Source organism: Salvelinus alpinus, chromosome 30 (genome assembly GCF_045679555.1).
Source record: "Salvelinus alpinus chromosome 30, SLU_Salpinus.1, whole genome shotgun sequence".
Lineage (NCBI taxonomy): Eukaryota > Metazoa > Chordata > Actinopteri > Salmoniformes > Salmonidae > Salvelinus > Salvelinus alpinus.
In genome coordinates, this window is record NC_092115.1 from 45,283,782 (window position 1) to 45,306,300 (window position 22,519).

At 43.3% G+C, this 22,519-nt stretch overlaps 1 protein-coding gene across 5 annotated transcripts in view; it reads left to right on the forward strand.

The window, feature by feature from the left end:
• LOC139559716 (rho GTPase-activating protein 12-like) overlaps window positions 1-14,317 on the forward strand; it is a 131,979-nt gene extending 117,662 nt beyond the window's left edge. For all 5 annotated transcript variants that reach the window (XM_071375954.1, XM_071375957.1, XM_071375958.1 and 2 more), the window contains 9 exons: window positions 5,510-5,611; window positions 6,001-6,099; window positions 6,359-6,458; window positions 6,759-6,878; window positions 7,802-7,900; window positions 8,917-8,994; window positions 9,279-9,413; window positions 11,152-11,257; window positions 12,047-14,317. In XM_071375954.1, the coding sequence (XP_071232055.1) occupies window positions 5,510-5,611; window positions 6,001-6,099; window positions 6,359-6,458; window positions 6,759-6,878; window positions 7,802-7,900; window positions 8,917-8,994; window positions 9,279-9,413; window positions 11,152-11,257; window positions 12,047-12,218 (1,011 nt within the window). In that variant the 3' untranslated portion in view covers window positions 12,219-14,317. The remainder of the gene's footprint in view (window positions 1-5,509; window positions 5,612-6,000; window positions 6,100-6,358; window positions 6,459-6,758; window positions 6,879-7,801; window positions 7,901-8,916; window positions 8,995-9,278; window positions 9,414-11,151; window positions 11,258-12,046) is intronic.
• Window positions 14,318-22,519: the final 8,202 nt, after the last annotated feature.

Below are 22,519 nucleotides of genomic sequence, written 5' to 3' on the forward strand. Positions count from 1 at the left end.
TTGACCCCCCCCCCACCTTTGTTTAGGGACAAATTATCCCATTTCTGTTAGTCACATGTCTGTGGAACTTGTTCAGTTTATGTCTCAGTTGTTGAATCATTATGTTCATACAAATATTTACACGTTAAGTTTGCTGAAAATAAACGCAATTGACAGTGAGAGGACGTTTCTTTTTTTGCTGAGTTTATGTGCAAATGTGATTGTATTATAAATTGTATTTTAATGTTTAAGGACTCTTGGAAGATTAGTCCAAATGAGGACTTAAAGAGGTCATAATATACTTTATTTTAAAGATATATATATATATACCAGTCAAAAGTTTGGACACACCTACTCATTCCAGGGTTTTTCTTTATTTGTACTATTTTCTATATTGTGGAACAATAGTGATGACATCAAAACTATGAAAATAATTATATTTTGATTTGTTTACCACTTTTTTGGTTACTACATGATTCCATATGTGTTATTTCATAGTTTTGATGTCTTCACTATTATTCTACAATGTAGAAAATAGTAAAAATAAAGAAAAACCCTTGAATGAGTAGGTGTGTCCAAACTTTTGACTGGTACTGTATATATATGTACAGTTGAAGTCGGAAGTTTACATACACCTCAGCCAAATACATTTAAACTCAGTTTTTCACAATTCCTGACATTTAATCCTAGTAAAAATTCCCTGTCTAGGTCAGTTAGGATCACCACTTTATTTTAAGAATGTGAAATGTCAGCATAATAGTAGAGAGAATTATTTATTTCAGCTTTTATTTCTTTCTTCACATTCCCATTGGGTCAGAAGTTTACATACACTCAATTAGTATTTGTTAGCATTTGGTAGTATTTGGTAGCAAACGTTTTGGGTAGCCTTCCACAAGCTTCCCACAATAAGTACATTTTGTCTCATTCCTCCTGACAGAGCTGGTGTAACTGAGTCAGGTTTGTAGGCCTCCTTGCTCGCACACGCTTTTTCAGTTCTGCACACAAATGTTCTACAGGATTGAGGTCAGGGCTTTGTGATGGCCACTCCAATACATTGACTTTGTTGTCCTTAACACATTTTGCCACAACTTTGGAAGTATGCTTGGGGTCATTGTCCATTTGGAAGACCCATTTGCAACCAAGCTTTAACTTCCTGACTGATGTCTTGAGATGTTGCTTCAATATATCCACATTTCCCATCCTCATGATGCCATCTATTTTGTGAAGTGCACCAGTCCCTCCTGCAGCAAAGCACCTCAACAACATGATGCTGCCACCCCCGTGCTTCACGGTTGGGATGGTGTTCTTCGGCTTGCAAGCCTCTCCCTTTTTCCTCCAAACATAACGATAGTAATTATGGCCAAACAGTTCTATTTTTGTCTCATCAGACTTAAGGACATTTCTCCAAAAAGTACGATCTTTATCCCCATGTGCAGTTGCAAACGATAGTCTGTTTTTTTATGGCGGTTTTGGAGCAGTGTCTTTTTCCTTGCTGAGAGGCCTTTCAGGTTATGTTGATATAGGACTTGTTTTACTGTGAATATAGATACTTTTGTACCTGTTTCCTCCAGCATCTTCACAAAGTCCTTTGCTGTTGTTCTGGGATTGATTTGCACTTTTCGCACCAAAGTACGTTCATCTCTAGGAGACAGAACGCGTCTCCTTCCTGAGCGGTATGACAGCTGCGTGGTCCCATGATGTTTATACTTGCGTACTATTGTTTGTACAGATGAACGTGGTACCCTCAGGCGTTTGGAAATTGCTCCCAAGGTTGAACCAGACATGTGGAGGTCTCCAATTTTTTTTCTGAGGTCTTGGCTGATTTCTTTTGAATGATGTCAAGCAAATAGTCACTGCGTTTGAAGGTAGGCCTTTAAATACATCCACAGGTACACCTCCAATTGACTCAAATGATGTCAATTAGCCTATCAGAAGCTTCTAAAGCATTGACATCCTTTTCTGGAATTTTCCAAGCTGTTTAAAGGCACAGTCTACTTAGTGTACGTAAACTTCTGACCCACTGGAATTGTGATACAGTGAGTTATAAGTGCACTAATCTGTCTGTTAACAATTGCTGGAAAAATTAATTGTGTCATGCACAAAGTAGATGTCCCAATCGACTTGCCAAAACTGTAGTTTGTTAACAAGAAATTTGTGGAGTGGTTTAAAAACGAGTTTTAATGACTCCAACCTAAGTGTATGTAAACAACCCCATAGAAAATCTTTGGAGGGAGTTGAAAGTCCGTGTTGCCCAGCAACAGCCCCAAAACATCACTGCTCTAGAGGAGATCTGCATGGAGGAATGGGCCAAAATACCAGCAACAGTGTGTGAAAACCTTGTGAAGACTTACAGAAAACGTTTGACCTCTGTCATTGCCAACAAAGTATTGAGATAAACTTTTGTTATTGACCAAATACTTATTTTCCACCATAATTTGCAAATAAATTCATTAAAAATCCTACAATGTGATTTTCTGGATTTTTTTTTCTCATTTTGTCTGTCATAGTTGAAGTGTACCTATGATGAAAATTACAGGCCTCTCTCATCTTTTTAAGTGGGAGAACTTGCACAATTGGTGGCTGACTAAATACTTTTTTGCCCCACTGTATATGTATACAGTGAGGGAAAAAAGTATTTGATCCCCTGCTGATTTTGTACGTTTGCCCACTGACAAAGAAATTATCAGTCTATAATTTTAATGGTAGGTTTATTTGAACAGTGAGAGACAGAATAACAACAAAAATATCCAGAAAAATGCATGTCAAAAATGTTATAAATTGATTTGCATTTTAATGAGGGAAATAAGTATTTGACCCCTTCTCAATCAAAAAGATTTCTGGCTCCCAGGTGTCTTTCATACAGGTAACGAACGGAGATTAGGAGCACAGTCTTAAAGGGAGTGCTCCTAATCTCAGTTTCTTACCTGTATAAAAGATACCTGTCCACAGAAGCAATCAATCAATCAGATTCCAAACTCTCCACCATGGCCAAGACCAAAGAGCTCTCCAAGGATGTCAGGGACAAGATTGTAGACCTACACAAGGCTGGAATGGGCTACAAGACCATCGCCAAGCAGCTTGGTGAGAAGGTGACAACAGTTTCTGTGATTATTCGCAAATGGAAGAAACACAAAAGAACTGTCAATCTCCCTCAGCCTGGGGCTCCATGCAAGATCTCACCTCGTGGAGTTGCAATGATCATGAGAACGGTGAGGAATCAGCCCAGAACTACACAGGAGGATCTTGTCAATGATCTCAAGGCAGCTGGGACCATAGTCATCAAGAAAACAATTGGTAACACACTATGCCGTGAAGGACTGAAATCCTGCAGCGCCCGCAAGGTCCCCCTGCTCAAGAAAGCACATATACATGCCCGTCTGAAGTTTGCCAATGAACATCTGAATGATTCAGAGGACAACTGGGTGAACGTGTTGTGGTCAGATGAGACCAAAATGGAGTTCTTTGGCATCAACCCAACTTGCCGTGTTTGGAGGAGGAGGAATGCTGCCTATGACCCCAAGAAACCATCCCCACCGTCAAACATGGAGGTGGAAACATTATGCTTTGGGGGTGTTTTTCTGCTAAAGGGACAGGACAACTTCACCGCATCAAAGGGACGATGGACGGGGCCATGTACCGTCAAATCTTGGGTGAAAACCTCCTTCCCTCAGCCAGGGTATTGAAAATGGGTCGTGGATGGGTATTCCAGCATGACAATGACCCAAAACACACGGCCAAGGCAACAAAGGAGTGGCTCAAGAAGAAGCACATTAAGGTCCTGGAGTGGCCTAGCCAGTCTCCAGACCTTAATCCCATAGAAAATCTGTGGAGGGAGCTGAAGGTTCGAGTTGCCAAACGTCAGCCTCGAAACCTTAATGACTTGAAGAAGATCTGCAAAGAGGAGTGGGACAAAATCCCTCCTGAGATGTGTGCAAACCTGGTGGCCAACTACAAGAAACGTCTGACCTCTGTGATTGCCAACAAGGGTTTTGCCACCAAGTACTAAGTCATGTTTTGCAGAGGGGTCAAATACTTATTTCCCTCATTAAAATGCAAATCAATTCATAACATTTTTGACATGCGTTTTTCTGGATTTTTTTGTTGATATTCTGTCTCTCACTGTTCAAATAAACCTACCATTAAAATTATAGACTGATCATTTCTTTGTCAGTGGGCAAACGTACAAAATCAGCAGGGGATCAAATACTTTTTTCCCTCACTGTATATATATGTATATATAAAATCTCAATGATGCACCTGTTGTTAAGTAGTAGATGACAAACTCTAATGTAGATACAACATTATCTCAGTAATATCTCACCAAAAACACTGGATTGCCAGTGGGATTGACAAACTCCATTGACACCACACTGTGGTGTTGTGTGTGTTTCTTCACTATGTATACAAAAGCATGTGGACACCCCTTCAAATTAGTCGATTCGTCTATTTCCGCCACACCCGTTGCTGACAGTTGTATAACATTTTGCACACAGCCATGCCATCTCCATAGACAACCATTGGCAGTAAAATGGCCGTACTGAAGAGCTCAGTCACTTTCAACTTTGTACTGTCATAGGATGCCCCCTTTCCAACAAGTCAGTTCATACATTTTCTGCCCTGCTAGAGCTGCCCTGGTCAACTGTAATTGCTGTTATTGTGAAGTTGAAACGTCTCGGAGCATCAACGGCTCAGACGCAAAGGGGTAGGCCACACAAGCTCACAGAACGGGACCCCCGAGTTTGTCCTCGGTTGCAATGCTCACTACCAAGTTCCAAACTGCCTCTGGAAGCAACGTCAGCACAAGAACTGTTCGTCGGAAGCTTTATGAAATGTGTTTCCATGGCCGAGCAGCCGCACACAAGCCTAAGATCAACATGCGCAATGCCAAGCATCGGCTGAAGTGGTGTAAAGCTTGCCACCATCTGGCAGTCCGACGGACGAATCTGGGTTTGGCGGATGCCAGGAGAACGCTATCTGCCCGAATGCATGGTACCAACTCTACAGTTTGGTGGAGGAGGAATAATGATCTGGGACTGTTTTTCATAGTTCGGGCTAGGCCCCTTAGTTCCAGTAAATTTCAATCTTAACGCTACAGCATACAATGACATTCTAGAAGGTTCTGTGCTTCCAACTTTGTGGCAACAGTTTGGGGAAGGCCCTTTCCTGTTTCAGCATGACAATGCCCACGTGCACAAAGCGAGGTCCATACAGAAATGGTTTGTCGAGATCGGTGTGGAAGAACTTGACTTGCCTGCACAGAGCCCTGACCTGAATTGGAACGCCGACTGTGAGCCAGGCCTACAGGCCTAATCGCCCAACATCAATGCTCTTGTGGCTGAATGGAAGCAAGTCCCCGCAACAATATTCCAACATCTAGTGAAAAGCCTTCCCAGAAGAGTGGAGGCTGGTATAGCAGCAAAGGGGGGACCAACTCCATATTAATGCCAATGATTTTGGAATGAGATGTTTGACGAGCAAACTTTTTGTCCACATACTTTTGGTCATGTCGTGTACTTGTTTCTCCCTGTAGTTTGGAGGCATCCAGTCCAAGCCAGAGTTTACTGTGGACCTGAGAGGAGGATCTATAGAGTGGGCTTCCAAAGACAAATCCAGCAAGAAGCATGTTATAGAGGTGAGTGAGCTCCTACACAAAATTCAAACGGGGGGCGGCAGGTAGCCTAGTGGTTAGAGCGTTGGGCCAGTAACCAAAAGGTTGCTGGATCGAATCCCCGAGCTGACAAGGTAAAAATCTGTCGTTCTGCCCCTGAAGCCCCTGCCACTGAACAAGGGGCAGTCATTGTAAATAAGAATTTGCTCTCAACTGACTTGCCTAGTTAAATAAATGTTAAATAAATAAATTATAATAATAATAAAGCTGATTGAATATGTCCCCTTGGGGCAATTTTATTAAGGCAATAGCAGTGCCTCAGACAATGGTAGCACCACGTGTATAGAACATGAATGATGACAGGGAGGATTTAATGTCTTGCTTTTAAAAAACGTATTTGTCTCCTCCTGCAGCTGAAAACCCGTCAGGGCACGGAGCTGCTGATCCAGTCAGAGAATGACAGTTTCATCAATGACTGGTACAGAGCACTGACGGACACCATCAGCACACACGTGAGTCTACACAAACACACACACAACGCACACGCACACACACGACACAAATCTGATTCATCAGAATGTTTGTCACCTTGAAATTGAAATAATCTTGAAATTCTTGATTCAGTTCCACATATATCCACTAAGTGGCGGAGTTGGCATGTTTAGTCATTGGGCCTTGATGGTATTGCCAGCCCAAAGGTAGCCTACCTGTTTCTGACTGTCCCCTTCTTGTTTCCCTGTGTGTGTGTGTGTGTTACCTACCACACTGTAGACCTGGGAGTCAGATGAGGCCATAGAGGAGGACATGCCAGAGTCTCCTGGAGCTGAGAAACAAGACAAGGAGAAAGATCACCGAGACTCTAAGAGCAGAGGTTAGTGCAGCCTGTCTGTCTCTGCCTGTCTGTTACCCTAACCCAAACCCTCATGTATGTTTGAGATCGTTAATCTTTGTCTACCAATGATGTTATTGGTGATCATCATGCGTATCAGTGTGTTAAGTCATCTCCCATTGTTATTTGTCTACAGAAGATGTTGATGATCATTTATTGTGTTAAGTTGTTAATAATATGGTAAAATCCCATTGTTATCAGTCTATAGCCATGAAACCTGTCGGTGTTTCTAGAGTTAGCAGTAAATGTGTCATCTGAACTTCTATTCTCATTGGTCTGCAGCCATGAAGAGTTCCACCAGTATGGACACATCAGATGACAAGAAGACCAGACACAAACTTATGAAGTTCCTCACACGCAGACCCACTCTGCAAGCCGTCAGAGACAAGGGCTACATCAAAGGTATTACAGAGAGACAGCACTGAACCATAGAAATAGAAATGCTAGAATGGGAGCACTGAACCATAGAAATAGAAATGCTAGAATGGGAATAGCCTCTCAGACCAAAGCAAGTTGACTGCGTCTTATGCGTACACTCCAGGGTTGGGGTCAATTCTGAATTGAGTTGAAAATTGGTCTTTCAATTTTAATTCTTTAATTTTAATTGGCCACACCCCACAGGAAGCAGAATTTAATTTGAATTAAATAAAGTAGAATTTAATTAATTATTTTAAAGTTTTAAATAATTACAGTGGTCTGGAAATATTGTAAGATAATTTTGTAGGTTGTCTATAATAATTCATTATTCACTTAGATGTTGTTGTTTTTTAAATATTTCCCAGAATGCATTATCAAACACTCCAGAATGTAAGGTAACAACCTAACATCTAATGACAAAAATACAAACAAAATCCGGTTTGACATCATTAAATTAGAATCAAACTAATATTTGCAAAGGGTATCTGTTTTCTTTATTAAGAAGTGGCAGGTACAAATGGCAAAATATTTGTAAAAAGAATGAGTGTCATGTCTCAGTTGAATTGGTTTGAATTAAATTCGACTTATTTTAATTAATCTGCTTCCTGTGGGGTGTAGCCAATTCAAATTTCAATGTGTGGGTCGAATTGAATTAAATTCATGAATTTCAAATTGACCCCAACCCTGATACGCTCAGTATAGCTGACATGGTGATGTCCACTCTAGTGATTCTATTTCTAAAGCAGAGAACTTTACCACACGTGCACAATCAGGACTCCATTTTGGCAATGGCAACCTAAATCCGTGCCATTGAGTTGTTGTGTTAAAGATAGAAGAGCCTTTGTTTTCAGTAGCGGAGTACTTTGGACCTCTATAACAACAACCCTTTCCCTGTCCGTGTGTCTCAGACCAGGTGTTTGGCTGCAGTCTGAGTGACCTCTGTCAGGGAGAGAACGCATCCGTGCCAAGTTTCGTCACGATGTGCATCGACCACGTGGAAAACAATGGTATGTGTGCTCGGTAACACTTCACTCGACCCCTAACGCTATCATAATATGTCAGAACAGCTGGCGTAACGTGTCATAACCTGTCGTAATATGGTCATAACACTGTCATGACACACCGACGTAAGTGTCAAAACACATAGAACCTACCAACATTCCATTACTCTATAGCCTACTTGTCAATAGTATTTTTATGTTATATAACATTTTCTGAAATGGTCCATATTAAATTACCATTGTAATTGCGCACACATTGACGTCAGACATGTACCTACCCCAATGCTGTGTTGCTGATGGCCAGGATGAATGCAAGATCAGGTTTCAGGAGCAGGATAAAGACCTCTTCTTTATGACTGATAACTGACATAGGCCCGTCCCGTACATACCCTTATCTGGCTTGTATGATTATGATGGTCATAATGCTTTATAACAGAGTCATACAGTGTATTTTCTTAAAGTTATTTAAAATATGATGGAAAAAAAACAACTAAAGATTTAATTACAACAACAAAGGACTTAACAAACAAACTTTCAAATGAAAGGAAACCTCTTGGCAGGGAAGAAATGCATTTGAATAAATGTGTGTTTTTGACGCTCTCAGGCAGGTGTCATAACCAGCCATAAAATAACACAATATATGTCACACAACAGGCGTAAATATATGTGTCATGACAGTGCTATGACCATATTATGACTGGTTATGTCAGCTGTTATGACAGGTTATGACATGGTTATGACCGCGTCATAACGTGTTATAACGCCACAACAGGCGTTACCGTGTGCTCCTGTGTCTGTCTGTCTGTCGGTTGTCTCTCATTCTGATGGTGTGATGATATTAGCAGGAAAAAGAAAGGCTTACCAGGCAGTCTGAACAGAAAGAGTGCCTGGTAGATAGAGTGAAATTTAAGGCCTATGTTGAGTTTGCATATCCATGAGGGAAAGCTAAAACAATGCAAACAATTGGGCTACTGCCAACGTTTGTGTGACGACGGTGCTCCTGTGTGTTCCTCTGCCTGCAGCTCTGAATGTGGACGGGCTGTACAGAGTGAGTGGGAATCTGGCGGTCATCCAGAAACTACGCTTCGCTGTCAATCATGGTAGGTACTACTGCTACTGTCCTCTCTCTCTCTGTATACTGCAACTAGGCTTGCAATGTTCTGGTAACTTTACCACAAAAGCTCCTGGTTTTCCCAGAAGTCCCGGTTAGAGTATTCAGGATTTCCTGCTTGTTCCCTCCAACCAGGACTTCTGGAGATTTTAGGAAAGTTACCAGAATTGTACAACTCTAACTGCAAGCCTGTATACTTGTACCTATAGCGTACACACTACGTACTACACTGAATAACCCTGTGTCTTTATCTGTTTGTGTGTGTGTGTGTAGATGAGAAGGTGGACCTCGAGGAGGGAAAATGGGAAGACATCCACGTGACTACGGGCGCATTGAAGATGTTCTTTAGAGAGCTACCTGAACCGCTCTTCACGTACAACTTATTCCATGACTTTGTCAATGCCATCAGTGAGTACACTGTTCCTTGAATTGAAAATGTTCCTTCATTTATCATTCTTTAGCGACATTACGAGTGTGCTATTACTCAGTGTTGACGAAGGAAGGTTGTTACTCCTGCAAATACATGGCATACATGTCATTGAGTTATTAGATCATGGGTGGGCAACTGATCCCCTTTTGAAGGCCCTCGGATCAATCCCCCCCCCCCCCCATACACAAAGTGCAATTTAGAAATGTTCTCGCGCATCAGCAATTTTTCTCTTATGTCAGTCACCGATAGTCAGTCAATTTGACCATGTCAGCTAGCATTTTTCGGATTGCTAAGTTAGTTTAGGTCCTAGCTATCTAAACGTGTTATCATGGTCGAATTACCGGCTGGGGGGCCCCCCATTGCTTTTGTTAGTCAGTCTCACTCAGATATCATATTAAAATGGGTATGGATGTGGGTACGCAGACCCAGAGCAACTGCATTCGTCTTAAGATAGCTAGGTGGGACCGTTTGCCTCACGCAGTGCGGCACATCTTCTTCGCGTGTAGTTGATTGTGTTCGTTGGAATCTTGTCCCACTCCTCTTCAATGGCTGTGCGAAGTTGCTGGATATTGCTGGAACACGCTGTCGTACACGTTGATCCAGAGCATCCCAAACATGCTCAATGGGTGACATGTCTGGTGAGTAAGCAGGCCATGGAAGAACTGGGACATGTACAGAAAAACAGTCCCATCCGGCATGGGGTCGTGCATTGTCTTTCTGAAACATGAGGTGATGGCGGCGGATGAATGGCAGGACAATGGGCCTCAGGATCTCGTCACTGTGCGTTCAAATAGCCATCAATAAAATGCAAATGTGATCGTTGTCCATAGCTTATGCCAGCCCCTACCATAACCCCACGGCCACCATGAGGCACTCTGTTGACAACGTTGACATCAGAAAACCGCTCGCCCACACGACGCCGTGCACACTGTCTACCATCTGCCCGGTATAGTCGAAGGTGAGCATTTGCCAACTGAACGACGCCGAAATGCAGTCAGGTCAAAACCCTGGTGAGGACGACGAACACACAGATGAGCTTCCCTGAGACGGTTTCTGACAGTTTGTCCCGATATTATTTGGTTGTGCAAACCCACAGTTTCATCAGCTGTCCGATTGACTGTTCTCAGACGATCCCGCAGGGGAAGAAGCCGGATGTGGAGGTCCTGGGTTGGCGTGATTACACGTGGTCTGCGGATGCGAGGCCGGTTGGACGTAGAGAAATGGTGGTAGAGAAATGAACATTCAATTCTCTGGCAGTAGCTCTAGTGGACATTCCTGCAGTCAGCATGCCAATTGCACCCTCCCTCAAAACTTGAGATGTCTGTGGCATTGTGTTGTGTGACAAAACGGCACATTTTACAGTGGCCTTTTATTGCCCCAGCACAAGGTGCACCTGTGTAATGATCATGCCGTTTAATCACCTGCTTGACTTGCCAAACCTGTAAGGTGGCTGCATTATCTTGGCAACGGAGAAATGCTCACGAACAGTGACGCAAATAAATTTGTGTGCATATGGAACATTTCTGGGTTATTTTATTTCAGCTCATGAAACATGGGAATTAAACTTTACGTGTTGCATTTATATATTTGTTCGTATATTAGGGGGGGGGCAAGTGAAATGTGAGTGTTAGTTCATGAACGGCTTTTTAGTGTTGTTTTTACTGTGTCTAAGACAATTTTCTTCTGTAACGTTTGTCCTGTCTTCCGGTTAAACAGAGATCCCAGACTACGTGCAGCGTGTCCAGTCTATCAAGGAGCTGGTCAAACAGTTGCCCAAACCCAATCAGGACACCATGCAGGCCCTCTTCAAACACCTCAGGAAGTAAGTCACACTTCAACAGTGAACTAAATTACAATGTGATCGGATTGTGTTAGCCTTATTCGTGTTGATCCACTGTCTAACAGGAGTAGGGTTGCAAAATTCCTAGAAAATATATATGTTCTGTACAATTCTATAATGCTACAGCTTTGGCTCTAATAACCCTGCATCTCGCTCTCTCTCTGTCTCTCTCGCTCTCTCGCTCTCTCTCTCGCTCTCTCTCTCGCTCTCTCTCTCGCTCTCTCGCTCTCTCTCTCACTCTCTCGCTCTCTCTCGCTCTCTCTCTCTCTCTCTCTCGCTCGCTCTCTCTCTCGCTCTCGCTCTCTCTCGCTCTCTCTCGCTCTCTCTCGCTCTCTCTCGCTCTCGCTCTCTCTCTCGCTCTCTCGCTCTCTCTCTCGCTCTCTCTCTCGCTCTCTCTCTCGCTCTCTCTCTCGCTCTCGCTCTCGCTCTCTCGCTCTCTCTCTCGCTCTCTCTCTCGCTCTCTCTCTCTCTCTCTCTCTCTCTCTCTCTCTCTCTCTCTCGCTCTCTCGCTCTCTCTCTCTCTCTCTCTCTCGCTCTCTCTCTCTCTCTCTCTCTCTCGCTCTCTCTCTCTCTCTCTCTCTCTCTCTCTCGCTCTCTCTCTCTCTCTCTCTCTCTCTCTCTCGCTCTCTGTGTCTCATACTGTACTTTTACTTACTTTCATCACCTCTTGCCAGGCCGTCAATGTGAAGAAGAAGTTGTGTTTAATTGAACCGCCTGGTTAAATAAAGGTTCAAGAAAATAACAACTTGGTCTCTCTCCGTCTGTCTGCAGGGTGATTGACCACGGCGAGGAGAACCGTATGACGACCCAGAGCGTGGCCATAGTGTTCGGGCCCACCCTGCTCAGACCCGAGACAGAGACCTGGAACATGGCGGTCCACATGGTCTATCAGAACCAGATAGTGGAGCTCATCCTACTGGAGTACGAGGGCATCTTTAGGTAGACACCAGAGGGGCGACTTTTCCCCGTGTACAGATCTAGTACCAGCTTACGCTCCCCCAATCCTAATCTTAACCATTGGCGGGGAGAATGCCAAACTGACCCAGGATCAGTGTTTGTTACGGTCTATGGTAATGAATACAACCGCCGGCCTACTCTCTGAACACCACCACCATGACCATACAGAGCTCTCAACCCAGCCCAACCAGACCAAACCCAAGCCTCATCTTCCTCTAAACCCGTGGTCATTCACAGCACACCTCAGATTCCATCCCCCACAGACCAAACCTGTATGAATACATGGTAAAAACAAAGGTGGACTTGACTCTTTGCACTTAGCTGCACACATGTATGCTTCCCTCCTCCTCTTCTCACCATGGCTGGATTTGTGGGACTTTCTGCCAAAGACAAAAATACAAAAATCAACTTCTGTCCATACACTGGATTTCCATGGCCAGTACCTGAGTTAGCCTCTCGCCTGGATAGACTGGCCGAATGGAGGATACTGTCCGGATGGAGCGTTGAAGAGAGGACAGACACTATATTATGGTTAGGGTGGATTAACACCCTTGATATGTTCAGGAAAGGTGGGTCTGTCAGGCAGGCCTCAGTAACCTCAGTCTCCCAACAGTGGCATCAGTATTGCAGGGGGAGGGTCTATCTATCCACTATTCTGGCTGCACTAGACAGTATTTAGCCTACACTGTACAGTATATTTACCTGTTAAGGACATGCAGACCAGACTGTATAGAGAGGTCTGTCTGTCTCTTGCTTGGTCTCTCTGTCTGCTGGGACACCTTCAGCTCCTCTACCAACACAATGTCTGCGTCCCAAAACGACTTCTGCACAGAGCCCTATGGGCCTTGGTCAAAACTGAAAATAGTGAGCTATATAGGGAATAGATTTGGTGGCATTTGGGACTCAGGCAATAAAACACTTTCCCTTTATTTTCTATATGCTGTTAGTTCAGGCACCTCTTCTTTCTCTCTGTGGGCTCAACTAGAGAATCCATGAATGTCTGTAAATAAAGTGGCTTTGTCTCCCTCTGCTGTTTCTAAAGCACAGAGCTGGGAGAGTGTTGTGCGTCCCAAATGGTACTCTACTCTCTATATAGTGCATCATCAAACGTAGTGCACTAAATAGGGTATAGGGTGCCATTAGATACGCAAGCCTGTATGTACCTGTATGTCATGTAATGAGCTATGTGGTAGACTCTTACCTCCTAATACAGCCCTGTGTGTGTGCATTTCTGTGTGTGCGCTCGCGTGCCTGTGTAAAGGCCACAGCACGCATCAGAAATGACCCATCTCCTCTAAAATACACACTTCTTTTCTCTCTCTCTCTCTCTCTGGAGATACTGGAAGCAGTCTGTTTTACACTACTCAAAGGTAGTGCCCTATATAGGGACTAGGGTGCCATTTGGGATGCTCCCACTGACTCATGGTTTTACCTCAGACATTCCTACCAAAACTACTCTGCTTCTCTGGTTTTTAGAACAAGTCCTCTCCTATCAGTCAGATAAATTAAAAACACAGAAGTGGTACCCAGATGTGTATGTCGTTGGACTGGTTGTAAATGTATTATAATAAGGCAAGCAACATTTAATAAATAAATGTAAGCGACGTGTGTGAATGTGTGTGTATGGACGGGGGACAGATGGACAGGAAGTATGTTGCACGGATGTCTGATAGTAATTAAAGTACGACTTCATGGTGACCATTAGAAACTTGAGGAAACAGACATGTTTATTTAAGATCCATTCCACCAAAATTATATAAACTGTTTAGGGTTGAAAAATTCCTGTAACTTTCCTAAAATTCCCAGGTTTTTCAGAAATTCCTGTTGGGAGGATTCTCCGGATATTCAGCAATTTCCTCCTGATTCCGGGAACATTCAAACCAGGATTGTTGGAAAGCCTGGGAATTTGGGGAAAGTTACTGGAATTTTACAAACTGAGAACTATTATATGAACTGCGGTTTTAAAAGTTTAGTTGTATTTTTGGTAAGTGGCACATTTTGAATGTAATTATTTTCCAAACTAACTGCTGTTCATGACTTCTTTGTTTAATTGGAATAAAGGCCTCCATTGAGACCCTGTAAAAACCTGTGGCAGTCTCGTTTTATCATACGTTCTCGTCTGATATACACGCACACATTTCTGCACACGTGAGCACTGATACCTTCAACCAAAAACGTGCACGTTTCCGCCATCCGTGCACACGAGGCAAAGTTCATTCAGATGGTGCTTGTTGATACTGTATATCACGATATGAGTTTTTGCTGAGGGCACGTGTCTCTCTAACTTTGATGATTGGAAACATTTCTACTAAACCTTTGCGATGAAAAATATGATGACATCATTCATATACTTCCCATACCTAATGATTAGAAAACAATCTCTTGAAATGATAACAAATTCAGCCAAAAGGCAAAGGTTGATTCATTTAATTGTGTCTGTGGAATACGCTTATTGCCATTCTTTGTTCTGCTTTCTGTGTCGCATGGTTATTAAAAGAACCCAATCAGATAAAATTAATCTTGTGGTGAATCAGTTTGATTTACCACCTTATTGTTTGGCTTCATATCTGCACGTGTCCCAATTATCACCGGGTTATAGTTTCAGAGGACAGGATATAAAGGGGACAGCTGAGACAATAACAGCAGAAATAACCACAAGAAGAGGAAATCACCATCAAGCAATGAGAATGAAGAGTGTGGTAGCTCTGCTGGTGTTGCTGCACTGCTGTCTGTCTGGAGCCCAGGTCCACAGAGACGGAGTCAGTGTCCATCAGGTTGACTATGAGGATGGAGAGAGCAGAGGGAACGACATTCAGGTTGACAAACCGAGAGCGGAAGCTGCAGCCACAACACACAGCCAGCAAACCTGCCAGACTGACATCCACACTGTGCTGAGAGAGATGAACACCATGATGGTGGAGCAGAGAGTTGAGCTGAGACACACGAAGACTGAACTGGGAGCCATGGAGGCCCGACTGAGAGCCAGTGAGAGCGAGGTGGAGGAACTGAAATCCAAAGTGGAGGAACAGACTAGAAGTAATGAAGGTTAGCTAAATAACACAGAAGGTAATAATAATAAGTATGGATTATTTCATAAATATGTGACTGTTTTATCTCGCGCATTGTTTCGTGCATCTAATTTCAGCACAAGCATTGGAACTAAGCTCCATGGAGACTCGTTCTAACATCACTGAGAGCCACGTTGAAGGTCTGAGGAGACATATTGAAGGTAATATTTAGAGTAATGTTTGAAACACCTTCTAGCATAACGTTTGTCACCAGAAGTGAAACAGCAGACCAGTAATTCTTCCTATGTGAATAAAGCCTGGCTAGTTCTGTTAATCGCTGACAAGATGGTTTCATTGTGATGATCTGAATGACTGACCTTATTCTTGATGACATGTTTGATTTGACCCAGAGGTTTCAACATTATTCAGTTTGCAGTTACCAGGTAATAGTAATATTGACTCATCTACATTTGACAGACATAAAGGTGGCTTTCTCCGCCTCACTTGGAGGACCTGCTTTCAGTGGACAAGTTGGACCCTTCAACACTGGAACCACCCTGGTCTACAGAAGTGTCTACACAAATATTGGCAATGCTTATAACCCCACTACAGGTACAGTAAATTATACACATCACCTGTTGTCACAGGCACTTTGTAACCAAATGACAGTGCCTTGCAAAAGTATTCACCCCCCTTGGCATTTTCCCTATTTCGTTGCATTACAAACCTGTATTTTAAATGTATTTTTATTTGGAATTCATGTAATGGACATACACAAAATTGGTGAAGTGAAATGAAAAAAATTACTTGTTTCAAAAAATTCAAAAAAATGTAAAAAGGAAAAGTGGTGCGTGCATATGTATTCACACCCTTTGCTATGAAGCCCCTAAATAAGATCTGGTGCAACAAATTACCTTCAGAAGTCACACAATTAGTTAGATTGCACACAGGTGGACTTTAAGTGTCACATGATCTGTCACATGATCTCAGTATATATACACCTGTTCTGAGTCTGCAACACCACTAAGCAAGGGGCACCACCAACAAGTGGCACCGTGAAGACCAAGGAGATCTCCAAACAGGTCAGGGACAAAGTTGTGGAGAAGTACAGATCAGGGTTGGGTTATAAAAAAATATCAGAAACTTTGAACATCCCACGGAGCACCATTAAATCCATTATTCAAAATGGGAAGAATATGGCACCACAACAAACCTGCCAAGAGAGGGCCGCCCACCAAAACTGACAGACCAGGCAAGGAGGGCATTAATCAGAGAGGCAACAAAGAGACCAAAGATAACCCTGAAGGAGCTGCTAAGCTCCACAGCGGAGATTGGAGTATCTGTCCATAGGACCACTTTATGCCGTACACTCCACAGAGCTGAGCTTTATGGAAGTGGCCAGAAAAAAACCATTGCTTAAAGAAAAAAATAAGCAAACACGTTTGGTGTTCGCCAAAAGGCATGTGGGAGACTCCCCAAACATATGGAAGAAGGTACTCTGGTTAGATGAGACTAAAATCAAGCTTTTTGGCCATTAAGGAAAACGTTATGTCTGGCGCAAACCCAACACCTCTCATCACCTCGAGAATACCATCCCCAGAGTGAAGCATGGTGGTGGCAGCATTATGCTGTGGGGATGTTTTTCATCAGCAGGGACTGGGAAACTGGTCAGAATTGAAGGAATGATGGATGGCACTAAATACAGGGAAATTCTTGAGGGAAACCTGTTTCAGTCTTCAAGAGATTTGAGACTGGGACAGAGGTTCACCTTCCAGCAGGACAATGACCCTAAGCATACTGCTAAAACAACACTCGAGTGGTTTAAGGGGAAACATATAAATGTCTTGGAATGGCCTAGTCAAAGCCCAGACCTCAATCCAATTGACTTAGAGATTGCTGTAAATGGGTGGAACCCATCCAACTTGAAGAAGCTGGAGCAGTTTTGCCTTGAAGAATGGGCAAAAAAAATCCCAGTGGCTAGATGTGCCAAGCTTATAGAGACATACCCCAAGAGACTTGCAGCTGTAATTGCTGCAAAAGGTGGCTCTACAAAGTATTGACTTTAGGGGGTAAATAGTTATGCACGCTCAAGTTTTCAGTTTTGTTGTCTTATTTCTTTGTTTGTTTCACAATAAAAAAATATTTTGCATCTTCAAAGTGGTAGGCATGTTGTGTAAATCAAATGACAGAAACCCCCCCAAAATACATTTTAATTCCAGGTTGTAAGGCAACAAAATAGGAAAAATGCCAAGGGGTGAATACTTTCGCAAGCCACTGTATGTATAGTTTCATGCTTTATGTTAATCTGCATCTACAAAAAAGCATAAATGTTGTGTTCTGATACAGGGATCTTCACAGCACCAGTGAGAGGACTCTATCTGTTCAGGTTTTACATCTTTGCATGGGGTGATGATTCAGTTCCTACAACCACGGCCTTGTTTAAGAATGGACATCAAATGGCTATGGCATTTGCTCGCCAAGCTGCTGGTAGTGTTAATTCCTCCAATGGCGTGTCACTGCTGCTGGAGGTGGGAGATGTGGTCTACGTGCATCTCTGGGCTGGGCGGCAGATATTTGACAATGTAAATCGCCTCAGCACCTTCAGTGGCCACCTGCTTTTCACTATGTAAGAGGATTGTTGCAGTCATTTTATTTCAATATCAAATCATTTCTGGGTGACAATGAATAGATAGATAGTGATAGATTTAAATTATAATGGGCAAGAATTGCTTTTTGGCAGAAAACTATTTCTCAAGCAAGAATTTTGCTAGGTCTGTGTGTGGTCTGAGTAGAGAAGAGAAAACTGAAAACTAGATTTTATTGGCAGTAACTCTCTTTGTTATTGGTGTACTGTTATTAACCAATTTACTGCATGGTGATGTCACCATGGAAAGCTGAAATTCCCTACCTGAACTTATCCAATAAGTAAAACTAATAAGATTAGTTTTTTCGTTTTCTGTTGCAAAACGTTTTGTTACGGTCTATGGTAATGAATACAACCGCCGGCCTACTCTCTGAACAACCCCACCACCATGACCACACAGAGCTCTCAACCCAGCCCAACCAGACCAAACCCAAGCCTCATCTTCCTCTAACCCCGTGGTCATTCACAGCACACCTCAGATTCCATCCCCCACAGACCAAACCTGTATGAATACACCTAAAAACAAAGGTGGACTTATTATCCGCGACCAATAAACCAACCAAGTTGAGAATCTTTGCACTTAGCTGCAAACATGTATGCTTCCCCCCTCCTCTTCTCACCATGGCTGGATTTGTGGGACTTTCTGCCAAAGACAAAAAGACAAAAATCCACTTCTGTCCATACACTGGTTTTCCATGGCCAGTACCTGAGTTAGCCTCTCGCCTGGATAGACTGGCCGAATGGAGGATACTGTCCAGATGAAGCATTGAAGAGCAGAGGACAGACGATATATTATGGGTAGGTTGGAGTAACAAGCAAATGTTCAGGAGAGGTGGGTCTGTCATACAGGCCAAAGTAGTGCTGAGGAGTATTTCTGTCTGTAATAAAGCCCTTTATGTGGGGAAAACCTCATTCTGACTGGCTGAGCCTGGCTCCCCAGTGGGTGGCCCTCGCTCCCAAGTGGGTGGGCCTATGCCCTCCCAGGCCCACCCATGGCTGTGCCCCTAACCAGTCATGTGAAATCCATAGATTAGGACCTAATGAATTTCTTTCAGTTGACTGCTTTCCTTCTATGAACTGTAGAATCTTTGGAATTGTTGCATGTTGAGTTTATATATTTTTTCAGTATATATGAACTATTCAGGGTTGCAAAATTCCCACGTTTTTCAGAAATCCTCAGATATTCTGCAATTTCCTCTTAATTCCTGGAACATTCAAACCAGGATTTTTGGGAAACCTGGGAATTTGGGGAAAGTTACTGAAATTTTGCAACTCTAGAACTATTATATGAACTGGGGTTCTGGAAGTTTACCTGTATTTTCAGTAAATGGCACATTTTGAATGTAATTATTTTCCAAACTAGCTGCTGTTTATGACTTCATTGTTAGATTGGAACAAAGGCCTCCATTGAGACCCTGTAAAAACATGTGGCTGTCTTGTTTAATCGTAAGTTCATGCAAATTAATTTTGTCAGTCATTGCTGCATCTCTCGTCTGACACACGCTCACACACATTTCTGCACACGTGAGCACTGATACCTTCACCCAAAATCGTGCACGTTTCCGCCATCCGTGCACACGAGGCAAAGTTCATTCAGATGGGGCTTGTTGATACTGTATATCATGAAATGAGTTTTTACGATCTCTTTTTGTTGATCGTTAACACTTCTACTTCACCTTTGTGATGAAAAACATGACTAAGTAATTCCTATACTTCCACACCTAATGATTAGAAAACAATCTTTTGAAATGATAAAAAAAATAAGGCAACGGTTGATTCTTTTTAATGTGGTCTTGGGGATACGCTTCTTGGCATTCTTTGTTCCGTTTTTTTCCGTCACATGGTTATCATTGGACCAAATCAGATAAAAGTAATCGCTGTAAATCAGTTTGAACTTTATTGTTTGGCTTCATATCTGCACGTGTCACATTTATTCTGTAAGGGCAATTAGCATAAAAACGCCATAGACTTCTAAGGTCAAATGTTGGATTCACCACTGCTCTTGGTCCATTTCAGGTACAAACACCACCCCGACATTGGCACGTGCAGACTGACTGAACGTAGACGGCTTCAACAGAGCTATTGGCCACCATTCCTACTTCAAAACCTATAAACGCTTGTTGTATCCCCATTCATTTCAATGGCGGAACGCAGGCTTCAACATTCTAAACTGAAATCCCTGCCACAAAAGTTTCAGAATGTTCAAACTAAAAACATTTTGAGAGCTTAAAATTGCAGTGCATTACAGTAACTCCGCAACCTACAAACCACACCAAGACCAAGCCCATAGTGTATGACAACCCTATTACTACCATTACCGATACTACCGTTACTACTGCCGTCACTACCACTACTTCACCGTGAATACTTCACTAGCTCTGGGCAAGTTCTGGTCCAGGGTGTAGCTAGTAGCTAGCTCGGGTCCGCACTAGCTCTGATCTATCTCTGGTCCGCACTAACTAGCTCTGGTCTAGAGTGTTGCTGGTAACTGGCTAAATTTGGTCTGCACTAGCTGTGGTCTAGCTCTGGTCCAGGATGTAGCTAGAAGTATTGGTCTCGCTCTGGTCTTCACTAACTAGCTCTGGCCCAGGGCGTAGCTAACTAGCTCTGGTCTGCACTAGCTGTGGTCTAGCTCTGGTCCAAGGCTTAGCTAGTAGCTAGCCAGCTCTGGTCCTGGGCATAGCTAGTGCCTAGCTAGTTTTGGTCTACATTAGCTCTGGTCTGCACTAACTAGCTCTGGTCCAGGGCGTAGCTAGTAGCTAGCTAGCTCTTGTCCAGCTCTGGTCCAGGGCGTAGCTAGTAGCTAGCTAGCTCTTGTCCAGCTCTGGTCCAGGGCGTTGCTAGTAGCTAGGTAGCTCTTGTCCACCTCTGGTCCAGGGCATAGCTAGCTAGCTAGCTCTGGTCTGCTCTAGCTCTGGTCTGCACTAGCTCTGGACCAGGCCATAGCTAGTAGCATTGGTCTAGCTCTGGTCCACATTAAAAGTATCAGCGCAAATGTGTGTTCACAAGTGTGTGTGTGTGTGTGTTTGAGAGAGAGAGAGAGAACACATGTGTATGACATGATAGGAGGGCCGAGCACTCCCCCATTCTCATCGACGGGGCTGTAGTGTAGCAGGCTGAGAGCTTCAAGTTCCTTGGCGTCCACATCACCAACAAACTAACATGGTCCAAGCACACCAAGACAGTTGTGAAGAGGGCACGACAAAACCTATTCCCCCTCAGGAGACTGAAAAGATTTGGCATGGGTCCTCAGATCCTCAAAAGGTTTTACAGCTGCACCATAGAGAGCATCCTGACGGGTTGCATCACTGCCTGGTATGGCAAATGCTTGGCCTCTAACCGCAAGGCACTACAGAGGGTAGTGCGTACGGCCCAGTACATCACTGGGGCCAAGCTTCCTGCCATCCAGGACCTCTATACCAGTCAGTGTCAGAGGAAGGCCCTAAAAATTGTCAAAGACTCCAGCCACCCTAGTCATACACTGTTCTCTCTTCTACCGCACGGCAAGCGGTACCGGAGCGCCGAGTCTAGTTCCAAGAGGCTCCTAAATAGCTTCTACCCCCAAGCCATAAGACTCCTGAACAGCTAATCAAATGGCTACCCAGACTATTTGCATTGCCTCCCCTCTGGAACGCTGCTGCTACTCTCTGTTATTATCTATGCATAGTCACTTTAATAACTCTTCCTACATTACATATTACCTCAATTACCTCGATACCGGTGCCCCCGCACTTTGACATTGACTCTGTACCAGTACCCACTGTATATAGCCTCGCTATTGATATTTACTGCTGCTCTTTAATTATTTGTTATTCTTATCTCTCACTTTTTGGGGGGTATTTTCTTAAAACTGCATTTTTGATTAACGGCTTGTAAGTAAGCATTTCACAGTGTGACATTTTTTTTTCTGAATATTCTCTGGTTTTTGGAGTTCCATCTGCAACTGGACACAGAAGTTTATGGGACAAGTTTCTTCCGAATAGAAATGGAAGGAAGTGTCGCCAAGAAAAGGTTAGTTGAAAAATTGCTGCCGGGGCCTTTCCACTAGCTATGGAAGCCTTCAAATATCACAGTTACAATGTGTAGCTAATACACAGCCCAGCTCTGTAAACCACTGACAGGATGTTTTTATTATAATACTCTGAATAACTGACCTTACTGTTGATGACATGTCTGATTTGACCCAGAGCCATCAACGTCATTCAGATAGAGTTGACTCATCTCTATCTCACAGGCAGGAAGGTAGCTTTCTTAGCCTCACTTGGAAGACCTGCTTTTAGTGGACCTCCCTGGTCTACAGAAATTTCAACTCAAATATTGCATATACGGGTCGGCTAGTGGTTAAGAGTGTTGTGCCAGTAACCGAAAGGTTGCTGGTTCAAATCCCTGGGCGCAGATGACGTCGATTAAGGCAGCCCCCGTACCTCTCTGATTCAGAACTGGAGTTATGTGCGCAGTAGCTGGTGGTGGTCGCAAAAGGGCTGGCTTTTGATGAATAAACTAGTTGTAGGTGTGTCAAGGCTTGACCCCTCACTGGCCAACCAGAACGTGCTCCTTGGCTAAATATGTGGTTGCTTCCAGTTATGTATTTACGTTTATGTATTGTGTTGTCAATTCGAATGTTAGTCCGTTATA